At 43.5% G+C, this 17,572-nt stretch overlaps 1 protein-coding gene across 1 annotated transcript; it reads left to right on the forward strand.

Moving 5' to 3' along the window:
• The first annotated feature begins 4,340 nt into the window (after positions 1 to 4,340).
• ora2 (olfactory receptor class A related 2) lies at positions 4,341 to 5,300 on the forward strand. Its single transcript, XM_070859168.1, has one exon. It carries the CDS (start codon positions 4,341 to 4,343, stop codon positions 5,298 to 5,300), a length of 960 nt encoding a protein of 319 aa, XP_070715269.1.
• The last annotated feature ends 12,272 nt before the right edge of the window (positions 5,301 to 17,572 follow it).

Below are 17,572 nucleotides of genomic sequence, written 5' to 3' on the forward strand. Positions count from 1 at the left end.
TTCCCTGGTGGAAAATATCCATCAGGAAGGTTGAAACCTTAACAACAACTGAAAGGAAAATCTGTTGCTAGGTCAGCGATGAAGCATTTTGAAACTTTTGGAAGATTAATTGATAAATAGAATTGGAGAAGACATCAGCAAAGGATCTCTGTTGATCAAGTTACTGTGAAGACTCACAATTTGTCCTTAATTTCTGTCTGGTTGATTGATTAATTCAGACGTTCACCTCAGTTAATAGTAGTTATGCTAACTGCCAGGTGCTAGGGTCCTATTCCCTGTCGTATATATCGGACTTAAAATGCAACTATTTTCCTTGAGCCTTTATTCCCAAATGTATTGCTATGGAGTATATATACAATTGAAGAGCACTTCAATTGCACTCTAACAAACAATGGTAAGCATTATCTTTATTCTTTTTCATAGCAATCAATATTTCACTTTGGATTTAACTTATAGGTACATGCGTGTTAATGAAGGTCTGTTAATTTAATAGTTATTAAAAATATGCATATTTCAAACTATGCCTGAAAACCAAATTTTGGCATTAATAAAGAAATGAGTGAAGCTAGTGTACTAATCTTAAGACAGAGGAATTGAAGAGAAATTATATTTAATTAGTTTAAATTATAAACAAAATAGTGAATATAAAATAAGAAATATAGAGAATGAAACAAGAGCATGAAATGATAAGAGACAGAGGTGGTTTAAAGCACTGAAAAACTGCCATTTTTGCTTCGGAGACCAGGACTACGATTGCCTGCAGACAAGACAGAGCTTGACAGTGACCACAAAGCGAAGGTGAAATTTGTGGCTCCTGTCGTATGAGACTCAGGAGGAGATCTGAATTGAGACCAGGGTGGCATGGATAACAGTGATGAAGGACCTCAGTCATGTGGAGAGACGAGGAAAGCTGGGATTGTTCTCCTTGGAACAGAGAAGATTGAGCAGATTTAATAAAGGTGTTCAAAATTATGAAAGATTTTAATAGAATGAATAAGGAGAAACTATTTTACCACTGGCAAGAAGGTCGGAAACCAGAGGACACAGATTTAAGATAATTGGCAAAAGAACCAGAGGGGCGATGAGGAGAATTTTGTTATGATTCGGAATGCACTGCTTGAAAGGGTGGTCAAAGTCAATTCAATAGTCACTTTCAAAAGAGGATTGAATATAAACTTGCAGAGGAAAATTTGCAGGGCGATAGGGAAAGAGTACGGGAGTGCGGCTAATTGGATAGCTGTTTCAAAGAGCCAGCATAGTCATGATGGGTCAAATGGCCGCCTTCTGTGTTGTATGATTCTATGGGACACTGACAAGAGTTTAAGGCACCAGTGTCGCAAAGGAGCTGCAGTCTGGAGAAGTAGGCAGGCAGTAGTTGAAGTCAGGGATGGAATAGAACTGGAGGTTATGATCAGGACAGTCTTTAAGTTGTAAAGTCTGGTTTTCAAAAAGTTGAGCACTCTATATGCCTGTTTAGAATATATTTCTTGCCGAAGAATATGCACCAAACTTGCTATTGGGCATTTGCATGCAGTTCTGGTCACCACATTACAGGAAAGATGTGATTGCACTCGAGAGGGTACTGAGGAGATTTACAAGGACATTGTCTGGACTGGAGAATTTTAGCTATGAAGAAAGAAAGATTAGATAGGCTGGGGCTGTTTTCTTTGGAGCAAAGAAGGCTGAGGAGAGACATAATTGAGGTGAGTAAAATTATGAGGGGCCTAGATAGAGTAGTGAATAGGAAGGACCTATTTCTCTTAGCAGGGGTAAATCACCAGGGAGCATAGATTTAAAATAATTGTGGGTGGGATTTGAGGGTAAAGTTTTTCACCCAGAGGATGGTGGGTCTCTGGAATTCACGGTGTGAAAAGGTGGTAATATATGTATGGTAATAGGAGGCAGAAACCCTCATGGCATTTAAAACGTACTTGGAGATGCACTTGAAGTGTCGTAACCTACAAGCTCTGGAAAGTGGGATTAGGCTGGATAGCTCTTTGTCAGTCAACACGGACATGATGGGCTGAATGGCTTCCTTCTGTGCTGTAAATTTCCATGGTTGTATGATTCTATGAACACTTAGTTAATTAGTTGAGTTCTGTAAGTAGTGCCATGATGAATAGCAGTGCTGTACTATAAATTATCTTAAGTGCATTATTACTAACTTAAACTGATATAACTTAGTCCTCAGAAAGGTTATTACATTATTATGTTTATATTTCAGAGCCTCCTAAATTGACGATGCAGAAGAAATGATTTTATAATGACAAAAAACCAATAGGTTGAAGACATAAAGGCAGAGTCCTGACTCTGTCCTTGGAGATAATTAGATGACAGTGGGAGAGTTGGCAGTATTGGTGTGATGATCTTTGGTGTAGTTTGGATAGCATCTGCAGGATATATGCCTTCTCTTGCTGAATTACTAATAGCAAGTATTTTTTGACCTATGAGTGCATTTTCAAGTGGTAAAATAAAAAATGGTACCGAGAATCTGGCTTCCCCCTTCTTTAATGTTAACACCCAGTCATATTTCCCAATTGTTCAGTTAAAATTGATTGAGCCATGAAGAAGGGACAGATTCTATCAAAATAACTAGGACTGGAGTAATCTGTACCTTGCTATGCAGAAAAGTGGATAACTTTGCTCTGTTTGTAGCAGGAATGGATGTATCAGGACAGGAAAAGTTAAAATAGGTAATGTGGTAACAGAGGAGCAGATGAGTCAGCATTTGACTTTACCACAGGGTACGGGTTTATAAACCCAGAATAAATTGGCCACATGTGTGAGGAAATTGACACATAAGGAGATTCAGAGTCAGTAGGAACTCATGACTGATATTGCCAAATGATAGGATTTGGAGAGATCCTTCGTGACTCTAGTTGCTCTGCCTATGGCGGTTAAGTTGACTAAAACCATAAATATCTTTGTTAGTGTTGGGGGAAGTGGGTTGCAGGTACTTGGTTGGGAGGAGAGGATTTTTTCTAGCATTTCAGAGTATTGTGTATTCCCAAATTAGGGGGGACCTGATGCAAAGTTCCAAAAGACTGGTAGGCTCATGCATCTTTGAAGAAATTCTGACAGCCAATTCGCAATACGGTAAATGTTTAATCCTGCTTTCCCATATTGTGGTTGACTCTACCCAGGTAATGATACAGACAATGTCAGCTAAATGACATATCAACTCTTAGGGCTGTCAATGCGAATTTGGTTTGGTTTTGAATAAACTATCGTCTTGATCAATGTCAAATTCCTGAGGTCAAAACATAAACATTTTCCTGAACTGATCATGTGTTTTCTGGTTATTTGGACAAGATGCCCAACAGAAGGTTGGCTTTGGAAAGCTGGTTGGCTTAAGGCCATAGCGCTGATACAATTAACCAATCATAAAACACCATCCGAGTATTGGTATAATCACACACATCTATCCATGAGGTCCCCATCACAAATAGTTCCCTTATCTTTTCCATTGTTCCATTCGGAATTATTTGCACCTTGTTGGTATGTTTTTTAGCTAGATTCAATTCCTGCATCACCGAGAAACAGCATCACTGGAAAAACTATCATGGTGACTACAATCTACTGCAGCACAAACTCCTTAAATTTTCTTTATGGCATTGCCTCTAATGGCAAATATCCCAACACCAGTGTTGTTGGAGATACCCAGTGAAATCTGCTTGCAACAAGAGTGTTGGAGCTATTGACAGCACTGTTGTTGGGGCTGAGATATTTCCACCCTCATCTAAGAACATCATCACTTTTACATAATCATAAAATATTTCCTGGTTTTCTGAACAACTCAGAATTGGACATTGGGTTGATTCAATATTATAAGATGGTCTGTAAAACCGGTTCTAATCTAATCTAGAGTTAAACACAAATTGAAATACAGTTAAGGGGAAAAAATAGTGTGTAGGCGTGACCTATGAACATGCATATGCTACCTGAAAATGTTGACCTTTAAATATAATGAAATGCATTAATATGTTCATCTAGATTGAAATAGCTCTTAATTTAAAACATAATTATTTTTACTTGGCATTAAAAAGGATTAAAATTTTGATAAAAATGGATTAGGAAACCATCTGGCCACAGGGAAAAAAACAAAGATTTCTTCTTAAAATAGTGCTTTAATTACGTTTAGGGCATACCTGTAAATTGCATCACTTGTGTTCAACAGCCAAATGCATTAAATAACTAATTCAATTCTTGTTAAAATGATCGCTTGTGAAGTTGTTGCATTTGTTTGATTGTTTCTGTCAAGATGATGTGGATTTCTTTTTGTTTAACACAGAACAACATTTTTTTAAATAAATACAAATAATTTTGAAGAAAAGAATACGATGGAAGGAAGGAGTATTGTGAAAGGTACATTCTACCTCCTACTAACAATGATTGGAATCCCAGGTAATCTGACTATCATTGCATCGTTCATCCACATTGCCTACTGTGATCACAAGTTGCTCCCAGCAGATACAATAGTATCCAACTTAGCCATTGTGAATTTACTTGTGGTCTTGGTAAGGTGCATCCCAGAAACCACAGCAGCATTTGGACGAAAGCAACTCTTTGACGACTATGGTTGCAAAATTATAATTTTCATTTACAGAACCACCAGATCTTTGTCAATCTGGCTGACTTTTCTACTGAGTGGCTTTCAATGTATTACTTTAGCACCAGTCACTTCAAAATGGTCCATTGTCAAACGCCAAGCAGCAAAATACCTCGATGTTGTTCTTGCCATTCTATGGCTGCTGAATATGTCCTTAAGTACTCCAGCTGTGTTATTTTCTATTTCCTCAACCAATAACTCGACTAATAAAAAATTTGCCGTGAATCTTGAGTACTGCTTTGTGAAATTCCCCTCGCAGACAGTAAAGCTTGCCAATGGCGCACTGCAGACCTCCAGAGATGTCATTCCCATTGTCCTTATGGTAGTCACTAGTGCTTACATTTTACTAGTTCTATATAAACACAGACAGCAAGTAAAAGGGATTCGGAGCTCAAACAAAAACCAGGGATCCACAATTGAGACCCGTGCAGCCAAAGCGGTAGTCACTTTGGTTACTCTTTATGTTCTTTTCTTCGGCGTTGATAGCATTCTGTGGATTTACACCCTGACTGTCGCTAAAACCATGCAGACCTCTCTCATCTCAGACCTCCGAGTTTTTTTTTCCTCACTCTATGCATCAGTCAGTCCCATTGTAATTATTATTTCCAACAGAAAAGTCCACAGCAAATTTAAATGTACGAAAGCAAAACCAGAAGCAAAGCTGGCAGAAACTGTTCCTTCGCATATTTGAAAGTACAGACTAGATTAATTAAAATTATCGCAGTAAACAACACAACATTGAACATATTTCTGGATTGAAATTAATATTAATTTCTTATTCATTGTATAATTCACACCCATATTTAGAAATTCTCAATATTATTTATAAAGGCATAACTTTGAAAATTGTCATGCTGCATTCAGGATTGCAGGAATTCAAATGAATAAAATAATAGCAAAATAGTCCAATTGGTAATTTCATGTTTTAATTTATTCATTTGCAGGATTTGAGCATCACTGGCATGACCAGTATTTATTGTCCATCCTTAATTGCCCTTGAGAAGGTGGTGGTGAGCCACCGACTTGAACCATTGCAGTCCCGTGTGGTCATGGTACTCCCACAGTGCTGTTAGGGAGGGAGTCCCAAGATTTTGACCCAGCAACAATGAAGGATTGGCGATATATTTCCAAGCTAGGATGTTGTGTGACTTGGAGGTGATGGTGTTCCCACGCACCTGCTGCCCTTGTCATTGTATTGGTAGGGGTCCGCGGATTTGGGAGGTGTTGTCGAAGAATCCTGATCAAGTTGGGATAGAGGTCTCTTAATGGTTCTATATTGATGCCAGCATCAGTACGAAGCAAGGTGAGACTCCTTGGATGAAAAAGCCTCAGTCCACTTTGCTTCACAATCAGATTGGTTCTTCACCTTCAATTTATACTGAAAGTTTATTGTTGTTTGAAGTGGTTTAAACTTTACACTGACAATAAATATTTCAATTGTGAATCTACCATAACATGATCTTGTACATAAAAATAGTTGTAACCTACTAAAACATCGCATTAGCAATATTTTGTTTGTTTAAATAAAGTCTATTTGCTTTAATCATCAAAGTCGACATATAGCAGTAATTAGGTTATCCCCAGTTGGAATATACGTAACCGATCATTGGTAAAATGCCCCTCTGTTTCCCTCCCTTCATTCTCTAGTCTCTTGAAGAGGCTATCTGCTCTGCCAATTTTTGAATTGGATTATTCTTTCCTTTCTCCACACCCTTACATAATGGAAGCCATGTTCTACCTGCCGCATTGTACCCTCCATAATGCATTGTACCCAATATTTTATAACAATTGCTTTGGAGTCTATTATAATACTATGGAGTGGAAATTCGGGTGGAGGCTACTTAGGGCACTAAGGGCGGCGGGGCAGTAAATTTTGTGCCGGGAAATGGTTTTCCACAAAAGTCATCAGCTAGGCCCTGAGTGTGGAGCGGAGCACTAAGGGAGGCGTTCCACACCTCTCTCAGGGCGCTAGGCCGGCTGAGCAACTGAAAATCCCAAGCTAAAGAGCTGGTCTCTGAGCGCCCTAAGAGAGGCTTCCGTGGAAAAAAAACCGGCAAAAAACAAATTCCCAATTCCTTGCTCACCCACGTAAAGATAAATCACAAAAATAAAAACAAGAAAAAACAATCACACTTACCTCATGAAGTCGTTCCTTCCCTCACCACCTCCAGAACAGCTCAGACCACTCGCTTTCCCAGGCAGTCCCACTACGGTGCGCTACGGGGCAACGCAAAACAAAAATCATAGCACCGTCAAAACTGGCGGCGTTGCACGCTGGCCCGGCGGTACTGCTCAGCACCGCCAGCACCGGCACACTGAATGTGCCGAGCGGAGCGAATGCCGGTGCTCGCGGCTCTGACCCCTTTAGCGCCCTTGTTCCGACCCTTTCCCGGGACGCTAAGCAACCAAATTTCTACCCCTAGATGTTTTTCGGGAAATAATAAATATTAAAAATGTTTGAGAAAATGCTCTGATAAAATGGAGCAGATATTATTTGATTGAGTGATGAAATATGTATGAACAAATCTAGTTTTACTATTGCACAGTGTTTTGCATTATAAGGCATTATTCTGTTATATATTGATTTGTATATTATGGATCCTTTTGAGGTCTCAGTTCAGCTCATACATATTAATTTAAACTAATCAAATAATATTGCACAAATGCTTGAAAATGTCTACCATATTCTTTATTAGGTTTATATATAAAAATAGTTGTAACACTGAAACTGAATATGTAAAAAACAAAAAGGTATGAATGACGTTTTAGTCTTAAACAGGATTTAATCTTACACTAACTTTATAATGAATGGAAGTGGTTATAGACGTGATGATTTTGAACAATATCAGAGCAGTAGATTCATATTGTAATAAAGGGGCTACTTCATACCAAGCTTCTGAGCTGAATGGCAAAAACTGATGTTTAGAAATATTAAAATGTCATGATTGTATGCTTCTAGATGCTGCATGATGGTGTAAATTCAATCTTCAAAATTGACAGTGGATATTAAAACTATTCATAGCCTTTGATAATGAACATTTCTGAAAACAAGTCCATTTCAATTATGCTACAGGTTGGACCGCTATGGTCTGGCACCCTAGGGACCTGACCAGTGCCGAAACAGAGAATTTTCCGGACCACGGGAGATCACACCTAGCCTAGTCTTACCTGTCGACAGCGCCCGGGCTCCTGTGTGTGTGTGTGTGTGTATGTGTGTGTGTGTGTGCTGGAAGCCTGTGGATGGTTCCATCAGCACCCACGCACACACTCACTGACTGACAGCCGCCCCAGCCAATCGCTGCACACACTCACTGACTGACAGCCGCTCCAGCCAATCGCTGCACACACTCACTGACTGACAGCCGCTTCAGCCAATCGCTGCACACACTCACTGACTAACAGCCACTCCCATCAGTGGTTAACGTGCTGGTTTGGTGCTCTTTTAAAAAAATAAACCCTCCTCTCCCTCAGGCCCAACTAATGCCGAACCACGGATGTTTCTGGACCAGAGAGTCCCGGACCAAAGAGGTCCAACTTGTATAATACAATAAAATGACGTACCGTGCCTAGTGTTTCTTCCATTCTGGAATAGCTCCACTTTTCATTACAATGACTGGTAAAAGTACCCGAGCTAATATTTTAACATACTGAAGATATCAGGTACTCACTTCAGAGAGTTTAAAATTGGTGCTGGAAGTGAATCAGGGACTCGTTTTTAACATTTGTCAAATCATATTTCACGCTTTATGTTCAATGTTCACATAAATGTTCATATGTGATTACCCTGGGTCAAAATATAATAAAAAGGACATTTTAAGTAGATTCATAGAATAATTTATTAATACAGAGGGGCTTGCTCTAACTTGGTGCTACCGAAAAGCAATGATTGGAGACTACCCCCAGGAATAGTAGTAAAGCCACGAATTGGTTTCGAGCCCCTGAATCGCAGCCTTTCTAGGTAATTTTATCTCTTTGATCATGGAGATGAAAGGCTCATTTTATCAGTGACAATGAACCTGGACCGATCTTTTCACCAGCTATAGAAAACTAAAATGATAAAAAAAAATTAAAACTTTTATAAACCCAACCTTAATAATGTTATGGACCTGACAGCATGTCTCAGTTGATAGACTTTACACAGTTTTTATATAATTTCCTGCTGCTTTGAAGACCAATTGACTCATTACAAAAATAATCCTGGAAATGCAGTGAGAAAAACAGTCACCACGATGAAAATTTGATGCTTCCTGATATTTTCACCTGTATATTTTGTACATTTTGAATTGGTTCACAGAATAATCTTAATAAAAAGGAGTCTCAACATATTGGTTATGCTTTTACCAACATAAATCCCATTACACGTCTGTCTCTAAGTGAGACTTTATTCCAGTAACAAATAAATGCTGTTTATTCGCACTTTCTCTGGAAATGTTTATACAGTATGATCGAAGCCTCCTGCAGTATGATTTACTGCCATCACAAGCAGATTTCTTTTTTTGCGGGAGAGAGGGGATAAGACTATGGGGGAGAAATTGAGGTCATTTGCACCTCCCGGGGAGTGTTAATGAGTCGCAAACACTTTTCATCCGGGCTCGGCACCGCTAACGACTTCCGCAGGAGTTTAACGATGGCGGTAACTGGTAGCTCCCTGCTCCGTTGTGCCGGCGAAGATAACGCCATCACTTTGCGTAGCGCCCCATTTTTGTCCCGGAACGAAAATTGGCCTGTGCTCCCTGAAGCTGTGCCGGGCGATAACGGCGACAGCTTCAGGGGACGTGTGGGCGGCAAGAGGAGGAGGCTTGCGGGGCGCTACTTAAAGGTGAGGTGTCGGCCATGTTGGAAAAAATAGTCGGCATTTTCCCGAGTGCCCCGTCGGTGCTTTGAACACGGGGATCTATGCCGAAATCTGGCAGCCCGGCACTCTGCTTGAGTACTGGGCTGGTGGTAAGGCACCCCGCTCCCCGGTGGTCCAGATAGGAACCCGCAAAGATGGCAGCTTGGGCCCTCCTACGCGGCAGCGCTACGCGGCCCAGTGCGTAGCGCTGCACCCTGCTCCCTCTGCTTTCGCCCAGTTAGCGCCCAAGAGAGGAAGTGGAGCACGATCTTTTGCACTCCATTTCCTTTCAGGGGCGGTAACCCCAATTTCGATCGCGGGGCGAGACTTCCGCGCCCGGCACAAAAGGTCCCACCTCGCGGATGTTACTTCCCCCAAACGGGGCGCAACGGAATTTTTCCTCGTATCATTCTAACCAAACAAGATACTGCTTTTGGAGGCCTTGACTAGCTACTGTACAAGAGAACTCATATTTGGTAAATGGATTTGTGATGCTGAAGGTTTATACAAGTCACACAAACTTATTTAGAAATGGAGAATGGTTCTTGTATTCACAAGTACACAGTGTAATCATTCTTCAGCAACACTCCTTTCAGCTTGGCAGCTCGTGTAGCCTACAGTAATGGCTTCAATATTTTAATTCATGTTTGCCTTTTGTGCCACTCTATGGGCTGAATTTTACCCAGCAAACGGCGCCCAGCGATTTTTCTGGCGCAGAAGTTTAGTTTAGAGATTCTCCAATTATGGGGCGCCGGCATCGACTACCAGCGGCAGAATGTTTGGCGCCATACATTCTGGCGCTGGTGGCCGGTAAAAAGTACAATACGCGCCATTTCGGAACATAAGGCCAAGTTTCCTGATTAGCGATATTTTAAAAATCGGCGCATAGACAGTAAAAACACCAAAGGAAAAACCCTTACCTGCAGTTAAAGAAAGCCACACTGGCCCGCTCCTATCCCTGGCCGAATAGACTCCCTACCTGTTTTAGAGAAATTTTATGATACTTTATGGAACCTTATATAACTTCAAAAATAAAATAAATAAAAGAAAACTTACCATTGCTGCTACTCCCTCGATGATAGAACTGTAAGCATTTAAATAATAAATAATTCTTCACAACCTTTTCCTTCAAGGTCCTAAGTGGCCCAAAATGTTCTAAGATGTTCCTGAAGTCCTGGTAATACTTAAAAATTGAAACTGCAGTCACAATCATCAGATAAATAATCTTCTTCAACCGAAAAACATCAAGGGCAGCCTTTTTGCAATCCTCCATGCAGCTGACTCGATCCTCTGCTATTCCTGGCCGACTTACTGCACATGTGCAGATTTTTTCATTTTTATTTTTCCCTCTGCGCATGGGCGCTGCCCATGCGGAATGAGTCGATCAGTTTTAAAAAAAACATTTTTTTTAACACGCATGCGCTGAGCGTTTTAGGCGCACACTCTAATCTCCGCCCCCCCCCTCCCCTCGAGATCAACTCGGGTATCGCTGCGCAACAGGATGCGTCGGTTCACAGAAAACTTGCGATTTCTTTTTCAGCGCTGAAGGACCACAATGGAACGTATGTATAGGTCAGTGCCGCCTTTATTCTTAGGGAAAATTGGGGTTAAAATTGTGTACTGAGATCATTCAGCACAAGTTGGTCACAAATATATGTATCTTCAAACCAGGATAACAACTGGGTAAAATTAGTAATTATTTGTATTTCATCCCCTATAGAATTTTCTGTTGCAAATAAGATAAAACACATAGGCAATATATCTCCCAAAGTGTAACAAGTTTATTCTATTTTGATCCCATGTTTCTTTAGCTTATCAGAAGATTTGTATAATATAGACATATGGGGAGACATGATATCATCTGGAGCAGTAAGTTGTAGTTTTCCTGAATAGAATTGTTATACACAGATTGGAGGGAGGGAGAGGGGCAAGGGGAGGGAGGGAAGGGGAGGGGGGAGGGGGGTCAGCTTCCTGACAATCAACCGTCTATCTTATCAAACTACTAATTGGCAAAATGCAATCCAATTAGTGGTCACAATTTTCTAAAACAGATCTCATTTATGCAGACATTGTGATATTAAGAGTGAGCAAAGGGTATTCATTTGGTTGTTTGTTTAAGGATCATGTACGGATTGCATTTCGCTAATGCTTCTCCAAGTGCTGCACTTTTAAACAAAATTCAATTTTTTTTATTTCTTTGTGACAAATTCTCATGCAAGTAGAAAAATAGATTTCTTGAAATATCGTGGGTGAATTTTAACACCCAAAAATGGGTGGGTTTGGGTCGAGTCAGAGGGTACATTTTTTAACTTTCAAACCCGACTCCAACCTGACTGCTGCCAGATTTAATGGAGGCAGGACAAGGGGTGGGCAGCCAACCAGATCCCAGGAGGCGAGTTGGCAATTTAAATATTTTAATGAGGCTGGCAGCCTCTGAGTCAGGCTGCTTTGCAGGTTTAACAATGGCTGGCAGGTTTGCCCAGGCCTTGGGAAACCTGACAGCTGAAAGGAGGTGAAGACAGCTTTGGGGAGAAGGTCAGTGCCTTTATAGCACTGCTTGTGGGCCAGGAGAAACAAAAGTGCTTCACCCCGGTCTCCCAAAGCTCCCCCCTCATCAGACTCTCCCCCTCGCATACAAAGACCCTCAGGGTCAGGAATCGGACCCCTTCCCGTATTCAACACCCTCACCCCCCCCCCCCGCAATCATGGCCCCATAACCACCATTTGCACCTCCCCCACCCAGTGATCGAACCTCTATACAACGCCCTCAGCTCCCGTTGCCAGACCCCCCCCTCACCCCCGGACCACCATCCCCAACCCCCACGATCTCTACCACCTCACAGTAGACCTACCTGCTCTCAGCCCAGCTCAGCTGTGGCCTTGTGCTGTGTAGGCTTTCCCATCAGGCTGGCTATAGGCAGGGTGACCTACAGAAAAAGATTTAAAAACACAGGCAATGCGTACCTCAAAACAGCATGACCCTCCCTCCCCACCTCTGGGCTAATATCCAGCCCATTAAGTTTTGTTAAAAGGCACTGCACACAGGAATAGTCAGATAACTAAACAACAATACATCTCTCTCTATGATGAATCCATTCTGTTATTTTATTCATGTTCCTTTAGCCTCTACTCAGCACCATAGAGTAACCCCCGAGCTTATCTGTTGTTGAGCCCAATAGAGACTGACATTTAATTAGAATGACCACTTTCTAACCGTGTTGATAAAAAGTCATGCTAAGATTAAGTGCTTCGGAATATAGCAAACTGCTGAGTAAACTGGAACTCTAGACAGCTGGCAATACAAATGTTGTGACGAGCTCTTTAACGGTTGATAAATCAATAGAGAGAAATGTGGATCTGGGTCAGAAGACAGACTGTGGTAGAATTATAGTTCTGCTTTTAAAGTTCAATTTTTGCCCTTTGAAATAAAATCTTGCAAAATTACTTTCTCGTTGCATTAACTGCCATTTGAAAATATTGTCTGACAGGTTGTATGTTTGGGAAGGTTTGCAGACTGATTATGGGACCTGGAAACATTGCACTACGGGTAGATTTACCTCGATATGCAATGAATGGAAGTTTTTTATTACCTGTAACTTAGGTCTTTTTGCTGACATCAAGTACGCAAACATTCCAATCAACACTGTTAGCCCTCAATTAATAAACAAATCATAGTGTCCACATGCCCGACACGAGACTCCCAAAGCAAGCGCTCTACTCCGAACTCCAACATGGCAAGCGAGTCCCAGGTGAGCCGAGGAAACGTTTCAAGGACACCCTCAAAGCCTCCCTGATAAAGTGCAACATCCCCACCGACACCTGGGAGTCCCTGGCCAAAGACTGTACTAAGTGGAGGAAGTACATCCGGGAGGGCGCTGAGCACCTCGAGTCTCATCGCCGAGAGCATGCAGAAATCAAGCACAGACAGCAGAAGGAGCGTGCGGCAAACCAGACTCCCCACCCACCCTTTCCTTCAACGATTGGCTGTCCCACCTGTGACAGAGACTGTAATTCCCATATTGGACTGTATACTCACCTGAGCACTCACTTTTAGAATGGAAGCAATTCTTCCTCGATTTCGAGGGTGTTGTGTTCCTAACACAGATGAGACTGCACACAGGGAGGTTAAAGTAACAGTGACCTCAGTCTTTATTAAGACACTCCCGAGTGAGGAACAGGCCTTAGGAGGCGGCTTATATACAGTGCTCCCAAGGGATGCTGGGATCCCTTGGGACTTCAGGGGATGCGCTCCTGTGGCGGACCATGGGAGTGCATGCTTTACAGATACACAACATCACTCCCCCCCAAAGTCAAAGTGAAGACTATTTACAAGGTGAAGCGGTTGGGAGCCTTTCATTCCCTGGTGGACCGCCTCGGTACAAATGTCTGTTCTGGTGTGTTGGCTGTGCCCTCGCTGGGCTGGCGTGTTTTTGGCCTTGCAGGGCTGTTGGGTGAGCCTGGCCTTGATGGGCTGTTGGGTGTGATGATTTCAATTTCCTGGTCCGGGGTGGTGTCGTTGATCCTTTGGGTGTGTGTTGTGGGCTTGAAAAAGGTGGTGTCTGCTGTGGGTTGTTCAGGGCAGTCTGTGAACCAAAGCCTCGTTTGGTCCAGGTGCTTTCTGCAAATTTGTCCATTGTCTAGTTTGCCTACAAACACCCTACTCCTTTCTTTAGCTATCACCGTCCCCGCGATCCACTTGGGACCATGTCCATAGTTTAGCACATAGACAGGGTCATTCAGATCAATTTCCCGTGACACAGTGGTGCGACCATCATTTACATTTTGTTGCTGCCGCCTGCTCTCTACCTGATCATGCAGGTTGGGGTGAACCAACGAGAGTATGGTTTTAAGTGTTCTTTTCATGAGTAGCTCAGCCAGGGGCACCCCTGTGAGCGAGTGGGGTCTCATGCGGTAGCTGAGCAGTACTCGGGACAGGCGGGTTTGGAGTGAGCCTTCTGTGACTCGTTTAAGGCTCTGTTTGATTGTTTGTACTGCCCGCTCTGCCTGCCCATTCAAGGCTGGTTTAAACGGGGTCGAGGTGACATGTTTGATCCTATTGTGGGTCATGAATTCTTTAAATTCGGCACTGCTGAAACATGGCCCGTTGTCACTGACCAGTACGTCAGGCAGGCCATGGGTGGCAAACATGGCCCTCAGGCTTTCAATGGTGGCGGTGGCGGTGCTTCCCGACATTATTTCACAGTCAATCCATTTTGAAAAAGCATCCACCACCACCAGGAACATTTTACCGAGAAACGGGCCCGCATAATCGACATGGATCCTTGACCATGGTCTGGTGGGCCAGGACCACAAACTTAGTGGTGCCTCTCTGGGCACGTTGCTCAACTGAGCACACACGCTGCATTGCTGTACACAGGATTCTAAGTGAGAGTCGATACTGGGCCACCACACGTGGGATCTGGCTATCGCTTTCATCATTACTATACCCGGGTGTGTGCTGTGGATATCCGAGATGAACGTCTCCCTGCCCTTTTTGGGTAGCACTACGCGGTTACCCCACAACAGGCAGTCTGCCTGAATGGATAGCTCGTCCTTTCACAGCTTGATTAGCTCTTGCATTTCAACGGGGATGCTGGCCCAGCTCCCATGCAGTACATAGTTTTTTTACTGGGGACAGCAGAGGATCTTGGCTGGTCCAAGTCCTAATCTGGCGGGCCGTGACAGGTAATTTATCATTTTCAAACGCTTCCATGACCATCAACAAGTTTGCGGGCTGCACCACCATCAACAAGTTTGCAGGCTGCGCGATTTCCACCCCCGTGGTGGGCAATGGTAGCCGACTAGGAGCATCCGCACAGTTCTCATTGCCTGGCCTGTGGCAGATGGTATAGTTATACGCTGATAGCGTGAGTGCCCACCTTTGTATGAGGGCTGAGGCATTAGTATTTATCCCATTGTTTTCAGCGAACAGGGATATGAGGGGCTTGTGATCGGTTTCCAGCTCAAATTTGAAGCCAAACAGGTACTGATGCATTTTCTTTACCCCGAACACACACGCTAATGCCTCTTTCTCAATCATGCTGTAAGCCCTCTCGGACTTAGACAAGCTCCTGGAGGCATAGGCGACAGGTTGCAACTTCCCTGCAACGTTAGCTTGTTGTAATACACACCCGACTCCGTTCGACGATGCATTACATGCTAGCACGAGTCTTTTACATGGGTTATACAATACAAGCAGCTTGTTGGAGCATAAAATGTTTTTGGCTTTCTCAAAAGCAATTACTTATTTTTTACCCAATACCCAGTTCTCACCTTTACGTAATAACACATGTAGGTGCTCCAAGAGGGTGCTTAGCCCTAGTATGAAGTTACCAAAATAGTTTAGGATTCCCAGGAACGACCACAGCTCCGTGACATTCTGTGGCCTGGGCGCGTTCCTGATAGCCTCTGTCTTGGCGTCTGTGTGCTGAATGCCGTCCGCCGCGATCTTTCTCCCCAAAAACTCCACTTCTGTTGCCATGAAGATGCATTTCGGTCTCTTCAGCTGCAGCCCTATGTGATCCAGTCGCTGAAGGACCTCCTCTAGGTTTTGTAGGTGCTCGACGATGTCCCGACCCGTGACCAATATGTTGTCCTGAAAAACCACCGTGTGTTGTACCGACTCGAGTAGGCTTTCCATGTTTCTCTGGAAGATCACTGCAACCGACCAAATTCCAAACGGGCATCTGTTGTAGATGAACAGTCCCTTGTGCGTGTTGATGCAGGTGAGGCCCTTCGAAGACTCCTCCAGTTCCTGCGTCATGTAGGCCGAAGTCAGGTCGAGCTTGGTGAACGTCTTGCCTCCTGCCAGCGTCGCAAATAGGTCATCTGCCTTAGGTAGCGGGTATTGGTCCTGTAGTGAGAAACGATTAATAGTTACTTTATAATGGCCGCAAATCCTGACCGTGCATCACTTTTGAGTACTGGAACAGTCGGGCTGACCCACTCGCTGAATTCCACTGGGGAGATGATGCCCTCGCGTTGCAGCCTATCCAGCTCGATTTCCACTCTTTCTCTCATCATGTGAGGTACCGCTCGCGCCTTGCGGTGAATGGGTCATGCCTCTGGGACCAAGTGGATCTGTACCTTCACCCCGGAAAAGTTTCCAACACCAGGCTCAAAAAGGGAAGGAAATTTGTTGAGAACATGGGTACATGAGGCCTCATTGACATGTGATAGCGCTCGGATGTCATCCCAGTTCCAGCGGATTTTGCCCAGCCAGCTCCTTCCAAGCAGTGTGGGGCCATCGCTCGGGACAATCCAGAGTGGCAGTTCATGCACCGTGCCCTCATTGGTGACCTTGACCATGGCGCTGCCCAGGACAGTGATAAGCTCTTTGGTGTACGTTCTGAGTTTCGTGTGGATGGGGCTCAGGGCTGGTCTGAGTGCCTTGTTGCACCACAGTCTCTCAAACATCTTTTTACTCACAATGGATTGGCTAGCGCCAGTGTTCAGTTCCATGGCTACGGGTAAGCCATTCAATTTTACGTTTAGCATTATAGGTGGACATTTCGTCAAAAATGTGTGCACCACGTGTACTTCAGCATCTGCCTTGTCTCTTTGAGGCTCGAAATTGCTTTGCTCCACCATGGACTGATCTTCCTCTGCCACGTGGTGGTTAGCAGGTTTTGCAGAGCTTGCAGCTCGTTTGCAAGCTCATTGGAGTTGCCCCATTGACCACAGCTCTTGCAAACATACCGTTTAAAGCGGCATGAATAGCTGAATGGAAGCCTCCACAATGCCAACAAGGTGTGAATTACATTGCATTGATCCTTTGTTGCGGACTCGAAGTCATCTGGGTCACCTGAGGCCTGCTGGCAGTTGCGGACTTATGGTTTCTGCCCTGTACATCTCTGCTCGTAAACACAGTTCCAGTTAATTTATGAACATTGCTAGCACTTGTGTGCTGAGAGATTTGTTTGGTGTTATCACTGGTGGACATAAATGCCTGTGCTATCGCAATGGCCTTACTGAGGGTCGGTGTCCCTACGGTCAAAGGTTTTCGAAGGATGGTCTCGTGGCCAATGCCCAGTACAAAAAAGTCTCTGAACATTTGCTCCAGGTAGCCATCAAACTCACATTGTCTTGTAAGTCGTTTTGCTCGGCGACGTAGCTCGCCACTTCCTGAC

The sequence above is a fragment of the Pristiophorus japonicus genome, chromosome 17 (assembly GCF_044704955.1).
Source record: "Pristiophorus japonicus isolate sPriJap1 chromosome 17, sPriJap1.hap1, whole genome shotgun sequence".
Classification (NCBI taxonomy): domain Eukaryota; kingdom Metazoa; phylum Chordata; class Chondrichthyes; family Pristiophoridae; genus Pristiophorus; species Pristiophorus japonicus.